The 16,621-nt window shown below is 43.2% G+C and overlaps 1 protein-coding gene across 1 annotated transcript in view; it reads right to left on the reverse strand.

Annotated features, from left to right (window-relative positions):
* Positions 1-16,621, reverse strand: part of MYO16 (myosin XVI) — a 599,120-nt gene that overhangs the window by 129,730 nt on the left and 452,769 nt on the right. The window contains exon 27 of the mRNA XM_075562598.1: positions 6,742-6,844. Within this exon, the coding sequence (XP_075418713.1) occupies positions 6,742-6,844 (103 nt within the window). The remainder of the gene's footprint in view (positions 1-6,741; positions 6,845-16,621) is intronic.

Raw genomic sequence — 16,621 nt, forward strand, 5'->3', positions numbered from 1 at the left:
ACTCCACACACAAACCCTTCCCAAGGGAGCAGACATGCTGGTGAAGCAGAGACAGCCCATCAACAACTCACTCCCCAGGAGACATCCACTGGAAGGTGCCAGGGAAGGTGACAGGCACCCTGGGGAGGACAATAGCAGGGAAGAGGGAGAGTGGGCTGCAGCAAGGGTGAGGTTGCCAGGAGTCTTCAACAAGGGTATCAGAGAGGGGCTCTCGGGGATTGTGATGGGCATAGCTCTGTGAACACAGACGGGCATGCTGCCAACAAAGAAGCTATACCTGTACCAAAACCATTCCATAAATTTGTTCACATGCTGCTTTGCCCAAGGAGTAAATGGGAAGTGGCCATTCCTCCGATTCACACCGTGATCACGTCTCTTCCCCCATCATTTCCTTCGCATGGCCTGAGTAGCCTCTGCATCCCTCCGCTCTGAAAGAGACCTGCTGAAAGAATGTCCTCAGAAGCTGTCCCTGCTGCCAGCTCTTCTCCTCCACCTTCCTTCTCATGCTTCCTGGCAATCTCCCCCTCTGCTCCTGTCACCCACCCCTCCCTGCCCAAGGAAACCAAGGTAGGAGCTGGAATTTCAAAGTCCTGGGCTACTGAAGGGTGACTTGACTTGGTTTGGGTAAGAAAGATTCTGATCAGAATTGGTCAACTACGGAATGGAATAGCTCATTTTCCCCTTCATCTACGGAGTGAATTATAAATGTTAAAAAAAAAAAAGCAAAAAAGATCCTAGCTACAAGGTAAAATTTGCTAGGGCTAATAAAAGAACATATAAGCCCTTTGATCAAATTGAGTTCTGAGATACATAATTTATCTCTTTCGAGTTTTTAATGTGAAAAAAATAAAATCTTTATATGACTATATTAAAAGATATAAATCGAGTTCAATGCAGTGGAAAGAACACTACATAGGAAGAACTAGATGCTGGTCTCTGTCTAGTGACCTTCCTACTAAAACTAAATATTAACCGCGTGGAATATTTTCATCAGTGCACTGATCTCTAAGACGAGGGGCTCTCTCTGAGGCTCAATTTCCGCATTTCTAAAATGAGGTCACTCATGCTCACCAGGCCTGCTTTCGTTTCTCTGCACACAGTTGATATATCATGCTTGAAGAACATGAAAGGAGTACAAAACCCTGAAGAGTTGTAACACTTCAGAGAGGAAATCTTATTCGAGACAGAAAACATCTGCGGGCCTTACATACTGGCCCCAGGCTTACATCAACACCAAACAGCAGCACACCTGTGTTGGTAACAAGCAGGACAGCAGTGAAGAGAAGATGTCTCTATCCTCCTCTGACACAGAAGGAAATCCTGGTATTCACAACAGCTTATTGAACTGCTACCGCGGTGAGGAGTCTTAGTGTATCTGGAGTTAGAAACCCCCCCACCCCCCCCCGCCCCTTCATAATGCTGACTCAAAGCTCTGCTCGTGCAGGGTTTGATTAAAGGCAAGGAGGGATGAGGAAATCCCAGATGATCTCCTTTAGCCATTAGGATCACAATGAAAGGATCATCTTTTCAGTTAAGGGAATTGAGTTCCTAGCTGACACTGTCTGGAGCTTCAAGCCATGAAAGATAGCCCATCCATACATCGGCCTCCCTGTTTGTCTATTTATTTTAAGGTAAAGACTAATTCTTCATTTCATGCTAACCACCCAGGGCTGAACGCTGAACACTGACTGCTCCGTCGCAACACCCTTGGCAGTTTGGGAAGAGTGCTGCAGACGCACGGGCCACCCATGGCACATTCTACTGCTGCTCCCGTCAAACAGCATCTTCTTTAATCACTGCCCGGATTAACAACCTGGAATAGAATCAATGGCAGCTCGACAGGGAACTATCAACACAGTTCAAATAAAAGCTTTGCTTTTGAAACTCAGGAGTCTCACTGCCCAGGACAAGAATAAACACTTTTATTTCCTTGTTAATGCTCCTGCAGTCTGACTAGCACGAAGGGAGATATGAATATGCTTTTGTTTCCATGAAGTCAATTACTTTGCTGTGTGGTGGAAACCATGTGAAAGTGACATCTGGGAAAAGCTGCAGAGAAGCAGCCTTTCTTGAATGCGACAACACTGAACTTGTAGCAAGCGTGCATAGTCAACAGACTTCCGTTTGTCCTCCACACTCCCCGTCTTGTTTGGAGGAGTGAAAAACGGGAGCGGGTTCAGTGGAATAGAAGCCTTTCCTCTAGTTTATTTTGTTTGGTTTGGTTTTATGTTCTGTTCCAGATCCTGTCGTGGGTTTCAATTGAGAATGTGCTCAGCTGTGATCCCTGTTTTCTCCACACAAAGAGAAGGGACCCTCGCATTGGAACAGTTTACCCCTTGGCTGCTAACCAGACGGTCAGTGGTTTGAAACCACCAGCCATTCTACAAGAGCATAAAAATCTTGCAATATACGTCCTCAAGATTAAACCCCAAACCAATCCCACTGCCACTGAGTTCATTGTCGCTAATACAAACAACAAAGACCTCAAACTCACTGCCATGGCATTGATTCTGACTCGCAGTGACCTATAGTTAAACTGCCCCCTGTGGGTTGCTGAGTCTGAGGAAGAGAAAGCCCCATCTTTTGCCTGTGATGCAGCTGACAGTTTTGAACTGTTGACCTTGGGATTAGCAGCCCAATGCGTAACCCACTGCCTCATGGTGATCCTATATAAGGCTTCTCTTTATGGGAGCAGACAGCCTCATCTTTCTCCTGTGGAGCATCCTGCAGAGCACTGACTTTGCAGATGGGGACTCAATGCCTATCCCGCACAGCTATGGGGCAGTTCTACTTTGTCTCATAGAGTTGGTATGAGTCGTAGTGGGTCGGTGCCACACGAACAACAACCACAGCAGAGATATAAGAGCGAAGGATGCTGGCAGAGGGTGCCGACCTGTCTCTTAACCACCCCTTCATTGGACCCTCATGTTTTATATCATTTTCCTGCAATGACTGAAGGCTGGTCAGCGAAGATGTTTGTGGCTACTTTCATATTGGCTAAGTGATTCTGGATTTCTCTCACTTCCTTGTACAAATCAAGCTTCTTATACATACACACGCACGCACACACACAGCATAATCTAAATAATCTTCAGAGAATTGAGGCATTGCTAGTGTACTGACAGATTTTTCTGTTTCCTGTGGGACACCTGAGTTTGATTTTTGGAAAAAAAGCACTTCAAACACAATTCCCACCCTTCAGTTAGTGGTGGGTTGGATATTTTTCTGATGCTGGAAAGGGTTCCATTGAGATTCCTGACTAAGGCAGCCAGGGACAAAAGGCTTGGAGACCTACTTAAAAAATAATCCACTGAAATTTCTGTAAGTCACTATGGTCTGACCCAATATACATGTGGGCCCTATAAGTGTGTGTGTGTGCATGCTATTCTACAAAGCTAACAATAATTCTTTAAAATGATTTTTTAAGAAGGTAATCTTAGCATCATATTATTTGTGAATCATTATTAACCATTGTTTTGGGTTATTTAAAAGTTGTAGCAATGATTCAGTTTAAGTAAATTTAGTTACCTACAAACTGATGAAATAATCCTATATATGAATCATACAACTTATGTCACTGCCCCTCCCTTGTTTAGCTGACATCATTCTTCGTTAGTAATTCTTCCTTTCTTATTCCTTCTTTATCCAACCTTTTGGCATTGGTGTGCATCCATGACAACTGCAGACTGTGTCAGCCCCTCCTTCAGACTGCTATTTAAAGTTCAGCTCCCATGAGTGGTTTACAAAGAAAGAGAATGAATAAAGAAGATTGGGTGGTACAATTAAATCATAATTCATCAATGCCAAGGATTCTGAAGTCGTTGCTATTTGTCATAGACAGATGAGTATGCGAGCGCCAGTCCAGCTTTTTCTGCCCACTTTACCTAAATTGGACCATTTTCAGACACAGTCAGCAAATTTTAATCATCTGTTCACATCGTTAATGAAATAAGGTCTTCATTTCTGGCCTTATAATCTCATACGCTCTCACTTTTAGAAGCTTCCTCTACTTTTTTTCTTAAACAGAGATTTATGTCTGATTTCCATTACTTGTTATGTTTTGTTGAAAAAATGAAGTGCCGTGCTGTTTGCCACCCGTGCGTGCTTTCATGTTTTATAGCACAGTGTGGAGCTGCCAAGTGATGCCCGAGATGGTGGATTTCCTTCCCACTCTTCATTCGCTAATTCGTCTTCTCTATTCTCTTAAATTTCACTTTTCTTCTCCCTACTGTTAGCCAAGCCAAGGCACTTTGAGATTACTTAGGTTAGTAAAGAAAATTCAGAATAGCCCCCTTAGTTCCCCTAAGTGTTCTAGTGAGCATCTCCTATGTTGTTATTATTTAAAAAATCATTTTACTGGGGGCTCTTACAGCTCTTATGACAATCCATACATCCATTGTGTCAAGTATTCTTGTACATATGTTGCCATCATTCTTTTCCAAATTATTCTTTCTACTTTAGCCCTTGGTATCAGCTCCTCCTTTTTTTTTGTTCCTCTCTCCACCACCCTCGCAACCTCATGAAACCTTAATAAATTATCAATCATTATTATTTTTCAAATCTTACACCCGCCGCTGTCTCCCTTCACCCATGTTTCTCTTGTTTGTCATATATTTTTAAAATCTCAAGCCTTTCCTACCTTATCTAGGCTAGCTATAGCCTTTGCCAACAAATGACGTTTAAAAGACAGTGGTACTCTCCAGGTGTGGTAGGTGAGAAGCAGGCAAGCAAAACAGAAGAGAAAAGAGCCTGAGCATAACTTGAATACAGTCTCAGAGGCCCTGCTCCAGGAAATCACTTTCAAGGAAGAATCAATTGGAGTTCCTCTATTTTGATCCCTCTGATTTTGTTTCTTTTTGATTCTTCAAAATGCTTTAGTGTAGTGGTTCTCAACCAACCTTCCTAATGCCACGATCCTTTAATACATTTCCTCATGTTGGGGTGACCGCCCAACCGTAACATTTTCATTGCTACTTCCTAAGTGTCATTTTGCTATGGCTATGACTCGTCATGTAAATATCTTATATGCAGGATGTATTTTCATTGTTACAAACTGAACATAATGAAAGCATAGTGATTCATCATAAAACAATATGTAATTATAGATTGTGAAATATTGATTTCTAATGACAAATCAATGAAATGTTGTCTTGAAGCATGGTGTAGCATGGGTGACAGTCTTCACGCCTGCTACTAGTATGTGAGTGTATCTGCATGTGGGCGGACCCGCCTGGAGATGGAGAGAGGAGCTGTGTCTCGGTTCCCAAGACCATCAGAATTATGTGTTTTCAGATGGTCTTAGGTGACCCCTGTGGAAGGGTCGTTCCACTGCCAAAGGGGTCGCCACTCACAGGTTGAGAACCACTGCTTTAGTGAAAACCTGCCTAGTGTCTATGAACTATATATCATTCTCTATATGTGCATTTTAAAAACCACTTTGATGGAGACCTCACCTCAGTGGGTCAGATGCTGATGTGCCAGGGAGGGAGAAGACCTTTCCGTTGCTGTCATACAGCCCTGTGCCCAGGTTGTCCCAGATCCACAGATACTCACTCCCACAAGCGTGTTCAATGCACCTTACTGGAAACGCTAGTCAACATGTGAGGAGTGGCCATATATGCTTCAGGGAAGGCGATTGCACTTCTGTTGATTGGAGGGCAACCTCCCATGGGAGGAAAAACCCACTTATACAGAACCCAAGGGGAGAGTATGTCTGGTACTACATTCCCAATTGGACACGTTTGACTTAGTTTCTATCCAGCCACAATTGGGACTTCAGCTCATCTTTCTGTCATGGACTGGCTAGCGGGTTTAAACCAAAGACCTTGGGGTAAGCAGTTCCGTGCATAATCCACTACAGCATCGGACTCCCTCCACTCCTTGCCAGAAAGGCATAATGACTCTTTATTGGATTTCGGAGGCTGTAGCTCTTTCCTGAAGGTTCTGTGGTGATGTAGTGGGTTACCTATAGGGCTGCTAATTACAAGGTCCACAGTTTGAAACCACCAGACACTTAGAGGGAGAAACAAGTGGCTTTCTAGTCCCATAAATAGTTACAGTCTCAGAAACTCACAGGGCCTGTCCTATAGGGCTGTGAGTTGGAGTTTACTCAGTGGCACCGAGTAAACTCTTTCTGTTAGCCTCATCTTGTTTTTGGCAGAGCCCTGGTGAGTTTGAACCACTCACTTGGCGGTTAGCAAGCAGTTGAACTCTTTCTTACCCAACAGCGCCCCCAGAGGGCAGCAGCAATACATGTGCTTCTAGAGCTTGGGAAACCTCCCTTTCTGAAGCTTCATTGTAAATGGGTGATAATGACAGCTTGGACTGGAGGTTGTGAGAAGATTCCCAAAGTAAACTAGCATAGTTTTAGCTTTGCAGGTACATTGATTCATGCAAACTGGGCTTATGAAAAATATTTTTGTTGTCAGAACTAAAATATTTTTGTTGTTAGAACTAACTGCAGGGATATTTTTATTAAAAAAATAATAAATTAACAGTGACGCCACAGGCTCCACAAACTTCTCATCACCTCTGCAAAGGAGACTCTGGGTTTCCTCCCTGTGTTGACTGCTCAATGCTCGAACCAGTAAATCATAGAGACTGGTGCATTCAATGCCCAGCCTTGCCAAACCCATCAAAAGCACTGTTTTTACCAGTAATGCGCTGGTGGCTCCCCACAATGACTCAGCTCACTCACTTCAAATCCTAAACTGATATTTTAGGCGGTAGTACATTACCAACCTGCCAGCCTTGTAATTTGCACTGCTCCAGAAGAAGCCGACATTTCTCCTCCGCAGACAGTTTCCTCTTCTCGCCCAGGAATATGTCAGCCAGCGGCTTAAACCTGTGTAAAGCAGCAGGGACAGGGGAGCACAATGACTGCGTTTGTCAAATGTAATTCTGTTCAACAGGGTGGTGGTCTTTTTACAGCGGTTCTCTACCCCCCTCCCACCCCCCCAATTCTGAGCATCTCCTAATGAGCCTCAGATACCCCAGCCATGATGCATGCCTCCTGTGATTGTGAATCACCCTTCCGTTTTAAAGAAAAATGCTTTATAAAGGAGTTCAATAGTTCATGCTCATGTAACATGGGCAAGGAGGGACTCGGGATTCCCTAGTGGTGCAGGGAATGATGAGCTGGGCTGCTAACTGCAAGGTCAGCGGTAGGAAACCCACGGGAGAAAGATGAGCCTTTCTACTCTCTAAAGAGTCACAGCAAGGGGAAACCACAGGGGCAGTCCTCCCTTGTTCTAGTCACTATGAACTGGAATTGACTCAGCCGGAATGAGTTGGGTTTTGGTTTGAGGGAGTGACGCAAATAACTTAACAATATTAACTTTGAAGACAAAATCATTTGCTATTAGTTATCCCTGCAATATCTGATGTGTTCTTAAATATATACTCTTTTTAGAAAACCACAGCATTCTTTATTATCACCTCAGAGGAAATCAAGATACAGTTAAAATCCATACTGAAGAAACAAAGAAATGTCCAGAGATTTTTTTAATTACATGAATAATAGAGGTTACTACCTTCACCGAGCTTAGAAATTGTTTAAAATAGTCCACTATGGACTTTTCACTTTGGAAAGTACTTTTCTTGCTTAGCTGAACTTTTTGCTTAATGAACTTCTTGCTTAGCTGAAATTCATTTTAATTCTACAATTTGCTTTATATTAAAAAAAATGACTTTGAAAACTACCTCTTGACAGTGGGAACCCAAGATCCATTGGTGGAACAATACAGGAAACGAACCTCCAGTGAACTCCCTCTGTCCACCACGGAGGGACAGGAGGAAAGAAGTCACTACACAGAGGGGATCCACGAGTTCAGTAGAGAAGGTCAAGGGCAGAACCCCGAGATGAACAGTTAAAACTTGTCAGCAGATTTCCCCTAAGAGGTATGCTGGACCTGCTCTGGTTATCAAAATCATGTTTTGGGGAATTGTATTGTTTGGTGGTTTTTTTATTGTACATATTGGAGGGTATCTTGGGAAGGTTTATGTCATTGGGGATCAGCCTCTTGATGTTGCTCTCTATGTTTTCTATTTTGAGGGGTATGAAAATCAGGACTTAAAAAGTTATAGAAGCAGCAAGTAGAATAAGGGTTTGGGAGAGGGGGGACAGGGAGGCGGTGGCGCAGTGAAGGGGTGATGTCAAGGGTTCCATAAAGGAAAAGAATGTTTGGAAACGGACTCTGGTAGCAAATGCACAATGCTGCTGGGCGAGATTGAAATAAGGAATTATCTGATATAGGTATTAACCCCAATGAATAATATACATAAATAAAACGACATCACCCGACTGAAAAAATATATATCTTTGCAACATTTCCTTCACTCTTATGAAAATTGTGCAGTAGAGACCAATATGAGTCCAAATTCCAAAGTGTACAGACTGGTCCGGCCCTCAGTGTCCACCTTTCTATCCTTATCACCAGCTACCACCTCAGCACTCCTTCAGGGCGGTGGCAGAGCTCACAAGGCAAAAAGACAACACCCTCCAGACAGCCAAATAGATGCCAGATGTCGAGTTAGGGGTCCACGCTACACCCCAAACTTCTGACCTGCTACCTATCACTTTGAGGCTGCTCTCTCACTACTCTTTCAGGAAGTCAGTCAGAAACGCTGAGTCCACAGCAGATCCTAAGGAAATTCATTCGTGCTGCTCCTTCAGCTGGGAGAAGTCACGGGACTACTGTCGAGAAGCGTGGCTATAGCCCACAGAGCCCTTTGTGAAACAGAAACACCAAACGCGTAACCCTTGCTGCTCAACACATCCTCCGCCTAGGTCGACACCTGACCATGTCTGTAAGCCGTTCTCCCAAAATCGGAGCTCTTTGATTCATGTCATACGCAGATGTTTATTTGGACATCTTCTAGGGGCTCGAATTGTGTCCCTTTTCCACGCTCTCTTAGTTTCAGGAACCAAAACAGAAAACGGAGATGCAAACTCCGGCTTGTGGGGTCGATGATATAAGGTTTCCTAACAACGTTCTTGTAGGGGCAGCTCTTACTACCCTTTGGGATCAATTCCTTGGCAGAACCTTCTTGGAAATTTTTCCATTTCTTAAATCTTCATAAGAAGCCCCGTGTTCATCCTGTGTCTTTTGATTTTAAATCGATGATAGATAGAAAGATAGATAGATACTTTCCCTCTCTGCAATCACCCCGGATAGTTATCATCATCATCTTCTGAGTGGATTTCTCTGCCTTGGATAGAGCTGGCCCAGCAGATCCCCTGGAAGCCCCGGCTGGATCGGACCGTTGTTGAAGGTCCCAGGTCAGGATTAACGAGTCCTGATGCTGTTGTGCTGGGCTTTTCTCATAAGATCAGCAGTTCAAAACCACAAGCCTCTTCTGGGGAAAAAGATGAACCTTTCTACTCCTATAAAGTTACCCAAACCAAAACCAATCTCACCATCGTGGAATCAATGCTGACTCATAGTGACCCCCTGTGGGTTTCCAAGACTGTACATATTTCCGCGAGAAGAAAGCGTAGGTTTTCTCCTGTGGAGTTGCTGATGGTTTTGATCTGCTGCCCGTGAGCATTACCCCGGCCCACCGTGTACCACCATACCCCCATGGCTGCTCTCAGAGATCTATAGGCACAGTTTGACACTGTCCGATAAGGGTTGTTATGAATCAGCAACAACTCAATGGCAGTATTTGTTTATTTTTTTCAGATGAGATCAAAACAAGTGTATTACCGAGAGAATTTACCTGCAGTCATGAATTGATTTCAAATACACGCTTAAACATAAACCCATGCAGGTCTACAGTAGAACTGTAGAGTAATAATTTTAAGTTAACATCCCACCATCCGGAGGACTGCAGGTTTATTACAGCCCCGAGGGCTACAAACGAAGAGACCCATAGGGCAAGGTCTAGGACAGTTTCTAACCCCAAACGTCCCGATCTGCAGGGACCCACTCCCCTCCTGAGAAAGTCTCTTCTGGTCAAGCAGGAAGCTCTCCGTCTCTGGGTTAGGGACTGGTATCAGCCTAATTGACATGAGACTCCTAAGGGCACCTTTATGCAAGTGGTCAGCTTCCCAAGGGGTATTTCTCTAGACCCAAGGACAACAGCCAATTATATAAAGCGTAAAACCAGGTCTTTGACCTGACATTTCCCCACTTTTTTTAAATAAACAAACCGTGGGAGTGAGGGTGAAAGGAAAGCGATGAAACAAACGAGGAATCCTTGCACTAAGGACGTAGCAGTTTTGTGCTGGGCTACCCTGTAAGCTGGCACAATGTCCATGTAAGGGGGGACCCATCCTGTTGAACGCATGAAGAAAACAACCAGGGAGGTGCTGTCAACCATCCAAACAGATGAGTTTGAAAACTATTTCCAAGAATGGAATCGCAGATTTGCCAAATGTATTAAGTGTTATGGAGAGTAAGTACCTTGAAAGTGAGAAAGTTGTTGAGTGCAGAGTAGAGACTCAAAGCCCATCAGTAATGGGTGAGTGCAGAGTGGAGACTCAAAGCCCATCAGTAATGGGTGAGTGCAGAGTGGAGACTCAAAGCCCATCAGTAATGGGTGAGTGCAGAGTGGAGTCTCAAAGCCCATCAGTAATGGGTGAGTGCAGAGTGGAGACTCAAAGCCCATCAGTAATGGGTGAGTGCAGAGTGGAGACTCAAAGCCCATCAGTAATGGGTGAGTGCAGAGTGGAGACTCAAAGCCCATCAGTAATGGGTGAGTGCAGAGTGGAGACTCAAAGCCCACTGGCACCCAACTGGACAACCCCTTACTGAAGGGTTGGGGGGAGATGAACCAGTCAGGGTGGCAGGGTAGCAACAATGAAACATAACTTTCCTCTAGTTCTTAAATACTTCCTCCCCCCTACTATCGTGATCCCAATTCTACCTTACAAATCTGGCTAGACTAGAGGATGTACACTGGTACAGATAGCAACTGGAAACACAGGGAATCCAGGACAGATGACTCCTTCAGGACCAGTGGTGAGAGTGGCAATGCCTGGAGGGTGGAGGGAATGTGGGGTAGAAAGGGGGAACTGATTATAGGAATCAACGTATAGCCTCCGCCCTGGGGGATGACAGCAGAGAAGAGGGCAGGGGGAGAGGTCGGACAGTGTAACATTTAACAAAATAATAATAATTTATGAATTATGAAGGGTTCACAAGGTAGGGGGAGTGAGGAGGGAGGGGGAAAATGAGCAACTGATATTAAGGGCTCAAGTGGAAGGCAAATGTTTTGAGAATGATGATGGCAACAAATGTACATATGCGTTTGACACAATGGATATATTTATGGATAGTGATAAGAATTGTTCGAGCCCCAATAAAATGATTTTTAAAAGTATATTAAGAATTAAATTAAGTTTCTTTACAAATGACTAGCTTAACAATTAAAAAGGAAAATAAAAAAAATTAAATACATAGCTTTTATTTTTAAGAGAGTAACACGTAGAGAAATACATAGCTTTGAGTGGGGAAATCCATTTTTGGGGGGGTACCGTCTCATAGTATTGTTATTTTGAATGGTCACCATTCTCTCTCTGAAAATACTGTTTCCGGTGGAATACCTTAGCATTTCACTTAGAGTTCACCGCCGTGAATTTGGCATCTTCAAAAATCCGTTCATTCCACTTTGTTAGGGCAATTAAGGAAAAACTGCATGGCTACATACTTTTATTTACCATACTCCTCGGAGTCAACACTGAGAGTACCATATATGTTTCATTGACAGCCTGGCCACTCTTAAGTCCATTGCTTTGTCCAGCAAGTACACCTACAGGTGAATCAGATGCCCAGGATATGGGACAGTGCAGCTGTGACCACACAGCTGGGGTAGAACATAGAGAAAATCAACCTATTTGACTTTTTCAATAGAAGCCATTTCTTCTTTCTCTCATAACTCCTTACTGTTGTCACTGTGGAACATCGGCATGTGGTTTTCCCCATGGACTCAAAATGTTCACAACCTTGCGAACCACGGGTCAGTCCACAAGGAAGCATCGCCGGTGACAGACCTTCTTTCCTGTGTGTGGATTTGTGTTCATGTACCGCACTGGTATCAGGGTACAGGTGAGTTTTAAAACAGCAAAATTCGTAACCAAGATTGAACACTGACATTGTGGTACCAGAGGAGACAGCCAAGAAGAATATGTTCATCATGCTCATCACACCAACTACATCGGAATCACCTGTGGAGGACTGATAGGTCCTTTTAGTCTTTTTCTTGCTTGCGTAGGCAGCAAATATATGATTGCCTACACATCTGGCAATGTGCCCTATTTAACATATAGAGATAAATCAATACTCAGATAAGTAGGTATGGCTAGATATAATGAATATAAACTGGCAATTCTGTGGACACTGCAGAGGGAAAGGGAAATTGACAGGTAGAACCGAGCAGAGGTAAGTGCTTATCGTAGGATGTGGTAATGTGGGGGGTTCAGAACATTCTGCAAAGCGCAGGGTATTCTTAGCATCTCCTAAAGAGTTTGCGTGTGACATCAGTGTATAAGAAATCAGAGAGACCAGATGTTTCAATGTTCTTGAGAAGCCGTATCATTGCATCCTGCATCACAGTAGGGAGGGAACTGGAGTGGAGAATGTGAAAATTGAGTCGCAGGGCTCAGCACCACTGCTACTAGGAAGCCTTTGGCAAATCACTTAGCAAGTCATGCTCTTCACTCTCTTAGCAGTGCATGTGCTTGTGTCTTAACATTTTCTCACAAATTCTATTTTGTATCACAAGTACTAGTTTCATCCCTATCTGTCCTCCCGGTGGGTGAGCTTCTTCAAGGACTCTCTTGGTATATTTTATCATGTCTACTGGATTGCCTAGCATGCCCTTGTGGCTTAGTGGTTATGGGTTGTGTTTTTGATCAGCAAGACCAGCAGTTGAAAGCAAGATGGGCTTTCTACTCCCTTAAACCATTACAACCCAGGAGACTCATAGGGACAGCTCTACCCTGTGAGATAGGGTCACTGTGAGCCAGCATCAAATCAATTGCCGTGAATGCCTTCAAATACAGCATGTGCCTATACGTGTGACAGGAGGGCAAGATACCATAGGGTGGGGGGAAGTGTAGGGAGGGAAGTAATATTTCCTGAGCATCGACTGTGCACAGGCTATTTTCATATGCCACTTAATGAACCCCTAAAAGATGAAGGAGGCCTGTATAACTACTTTTGTTTGATAGTAAGATACGAAGATCCAAATAATGTCACTTGCCTGTGTTCGTAGAAATGATAAAAGTGGAAAATCTGGAATTTATACCCAGATTCATCTAACTCAAGGGTAATCCTCTTTCTGTCCCCGAAAGTCTTTGCCATAGTTTTGGGGCAGACCTAACATATTTCTGGCTTCAGATGATTTTGTGGTGAAAAGGGGAGACATTCACAGTGACAGACAATGAGGGGAGAGCATTCTTTCTGAATTCTCAGTCTATGGGGCATGGCGGAGAGGGGTGCAGGGGGGAGTCCTAGGTGCTCTGCCATGTGGGCGACTGAGTCTCTGCTTTAATGATAAACTAGCTCTCAAAACAAAATATAGAGTCATTCATGACCTTGGCAAAGTTGATGCATTTGTACCATGGTGACAAAGTTACACAATGAAATAAAACCATTCAAATGCCTTTTTAAAAGTATTATAATGATCTCATTTGGAACTTTGTTAAAACTCACCAAGAATTTAACTGACACAATTCATGTATCTGAATACAATCTTAACAAATCAAACTAAAAGTCTACAACTGACGCTTTAACATTTTTTTCTCATTTTCCATTGTTCTTTTGACACCTAAAATGGTGTAATACTGACATTTCAACTCATAAGACAAAATGACATCTTAAGGTGAGATATTCTATTATAGTACAATTATTAACCATTTTTGTCTTTTGAGATGTAAATGTCCTATACGAGCGGTGTCACTGGTATAGAAGAACACGAACACATTATATCAGTACACTTAATCCTATTCTGGCAACAACACCAATATGGAACCAAATGGTTAGCCTCTGATTGAGTCTCGAGCACAGGTGTGATATGGGATTTGAATGTATGCACTCTCGTTTCCCACACCCTTCTCTCTTACATTATTCATGACTAGGGTACTTGATCCATTGACAGTATCTGGGCTCCGACTTAAATCTGTCATGTGTCTGTCATAAGCCAATTTATGATAATGTTAAATCTCTCAGCTAATCTTGTCTAATGTTGGTGTGGGATGGTAGGAATGATTGGGATTTAAGTCGATGCTTGGAACCAGGATCCCCTGCTTATTCATTCAAGTTCCATCAGTCTACCAATATTGACTGAGCGTCATGTACACTTGTATGTACTGAGAACATAGCAGGTATACATATATTTATATATGTATTCTGTATTATGATAGAGAGCGAGAGTACTACGAAAGTAATGAGAACATATGTGAGGTACAGTGAAAGATACAGGGAGAAAAGTGAAGCTGGAAAGGTTTCAATGGGAATAAAAAGCTGAAGGAAGTCAGGATCCTTCCTAGGGATTTAGCAGCTTAGAATTCATTGAGGTAGCCTTTATTGAGGATGAAGTAGACTAAAGTAACACAAGTTTTTCTTAAGACTAAAATTTCACAAAGAGAAGGGAAACAGTCTAGGAAACTAATGAGAACCAGAAATGAGAAATCCAGAAGAAATTCTGGAAAGAGAGACAGACATCCTGTTAGTCAACACCCAAGCCAGACTTACTGCCCTCCACCCTCAAAGACAGCCGAATTCAAAAAATCAGAAAGTAACAAGTGTTGGAGGGACTGTGGGGAGGTAAGAACTTTTTTCCCACTGCTGGTAGACCTGTTGGTATGTACAGCCATTATGGAAATCGATTTGGCCACATCTAAAACAGATGGAAATTGAGCTACCATACGACACAGCAGTTCCCCTATGAGGCATATACCCAAAATAGGCAAGAAACAAACCACGCCCAGACATCTGTGCTCTAATATTCATTGCAGCACAGTTCACAATTGCAAGGAGTTGGAAACAACCCAAATTTCTATTAACAGACAAATGGATACAAAAACTGTGGTATGTATATATACAATGGAGAACTACAGATCCCTAAAAAGTAGCATTGAATGCATGAAGTGCATTGCTGGATGGGAAGAACTGGAGGAAATCATGCTAAGTGAACTAAGCCAAGCACAAAAGGACAAATACTACATGAGTCCACTGAGGTAAGCCTAAAAAATGGGCCATAGGGGAAAAACTAGGATATACAGACATTCCTGGGGTGAGGTCCAGGTACTAAGGCAGGAGCCAAACCCAATCCAGGGATAAATATGACAGTCAAATAAATAGGAGGGCGAGGGAAACAACATGGGTAGGCTGGGAGCAGAGTCCTAACCCGCTCAAGGGGAGGGTATTGTTTATATCTCCATAGGAGGGGAAGAGAGAGGCCAGGCTTCAACCCAATGCATCAAACCATGAATACAATATACTAGCATGTATCAGGGAACCAACAGAGAGGTCTTTGTGGCCAGCCTCAATCCCAACTTTGTGAACCCCATACACCTACCCCATAAGAACACACTTCAGAGGACATCACTGAATCTACAGCTTGGGGAGAGGGGCACCTCTGATCAGAACACACAGGAGGAATGAAGAGGGTAGGGGAGTGAGGGGAACATATCCTGGCCCAACAAGCCCTGAGGACAACATTCCTGCTCAGAGCTGACAATGCACAGAGAGGACCATAGGGCCAACCCCACTAAAAGATATGAAATATCTCACTGAACCATAGTGCTACAGGGGACAATACTAGAGACACAGTGTGGGGATTATGCCCAATCTAACCCTATCGCACTGGGGCAAAACACAATGGGCATGCAACAGAGCAGCAAGGGGAGCAAAGCAATGAAGTCCCCAGAGAATACCCAAAATAGATTTGTGTCAGAGTGTTACACCCTATCAGACTCGACTGGAAAACACTTCTAAAGTTTAAAAAAAAAATTTTTTTTTAAACAACCTAGATCTGGAACTATTTATAAGCTTTTCCTTTTTGTCATTGACTTTCTTTTTGTTGTTATTGGTTTTATCTTCCTTTGTTGTTTGCCTTTGACTCATTTTTGTGCTTATTAATGTCTTCATATTTCTATTTAGATAAAATAGGCATGATAAACAATTCAGAGAAGAAAACAATGGGACCAACGGTTCCAGGGGGATGTGGAAGAAGGGGAGGTGGGAGAAAGGAAGGGGGCAGGGTCAACCAACCCAGGGACAAGGGAACAACAAGTGAACTAAAATTGATGGAGAAGGGGGTGTAGGAAGCCTAGTGGGGCTTACTCAAGGGCAATGTAACTGCAAGGAATTACTGAAACCCGAATGAAGGCCAAGCATGACCATGGGACAAAAGGAAATAGAAGAAAGCAGTAGGAGGCAAAGGACATTTATAGAGGTCTAAATATAGGCATGTAATATGCAAATATATTTATGTATGAGAGGGAAGTAGATCTATATACATATACCTATATGTTTAATTATTAAGGTAGCAGAGAGACATTGTGGCTCCACTCAAGTACTCCTTCAGTGCAGGAACACTTTGTTCTAATAATCCAGTATTCTGTTCACCTCCCCTGACATGATCGCTGACGACCAAATGGTTGCATACGCTA

The sequence above is a fragment of the Tenrec ecaudatus genome, chromosome 11 (assembly GCF_050624435.1).
Source record: "Tenrec ecaudatus isolate mTenEca1 chromosome 11, mTenEca1.hap1, whole genome shotgun sequence".
NCBI classification, from domain to species: domain Eukaryota; kingdom Metazoa; phylum Chordata; class Mammalia; order Afrosoricida; family Tenrecidae; genus Tenrec; species Tenrec ecaudatus.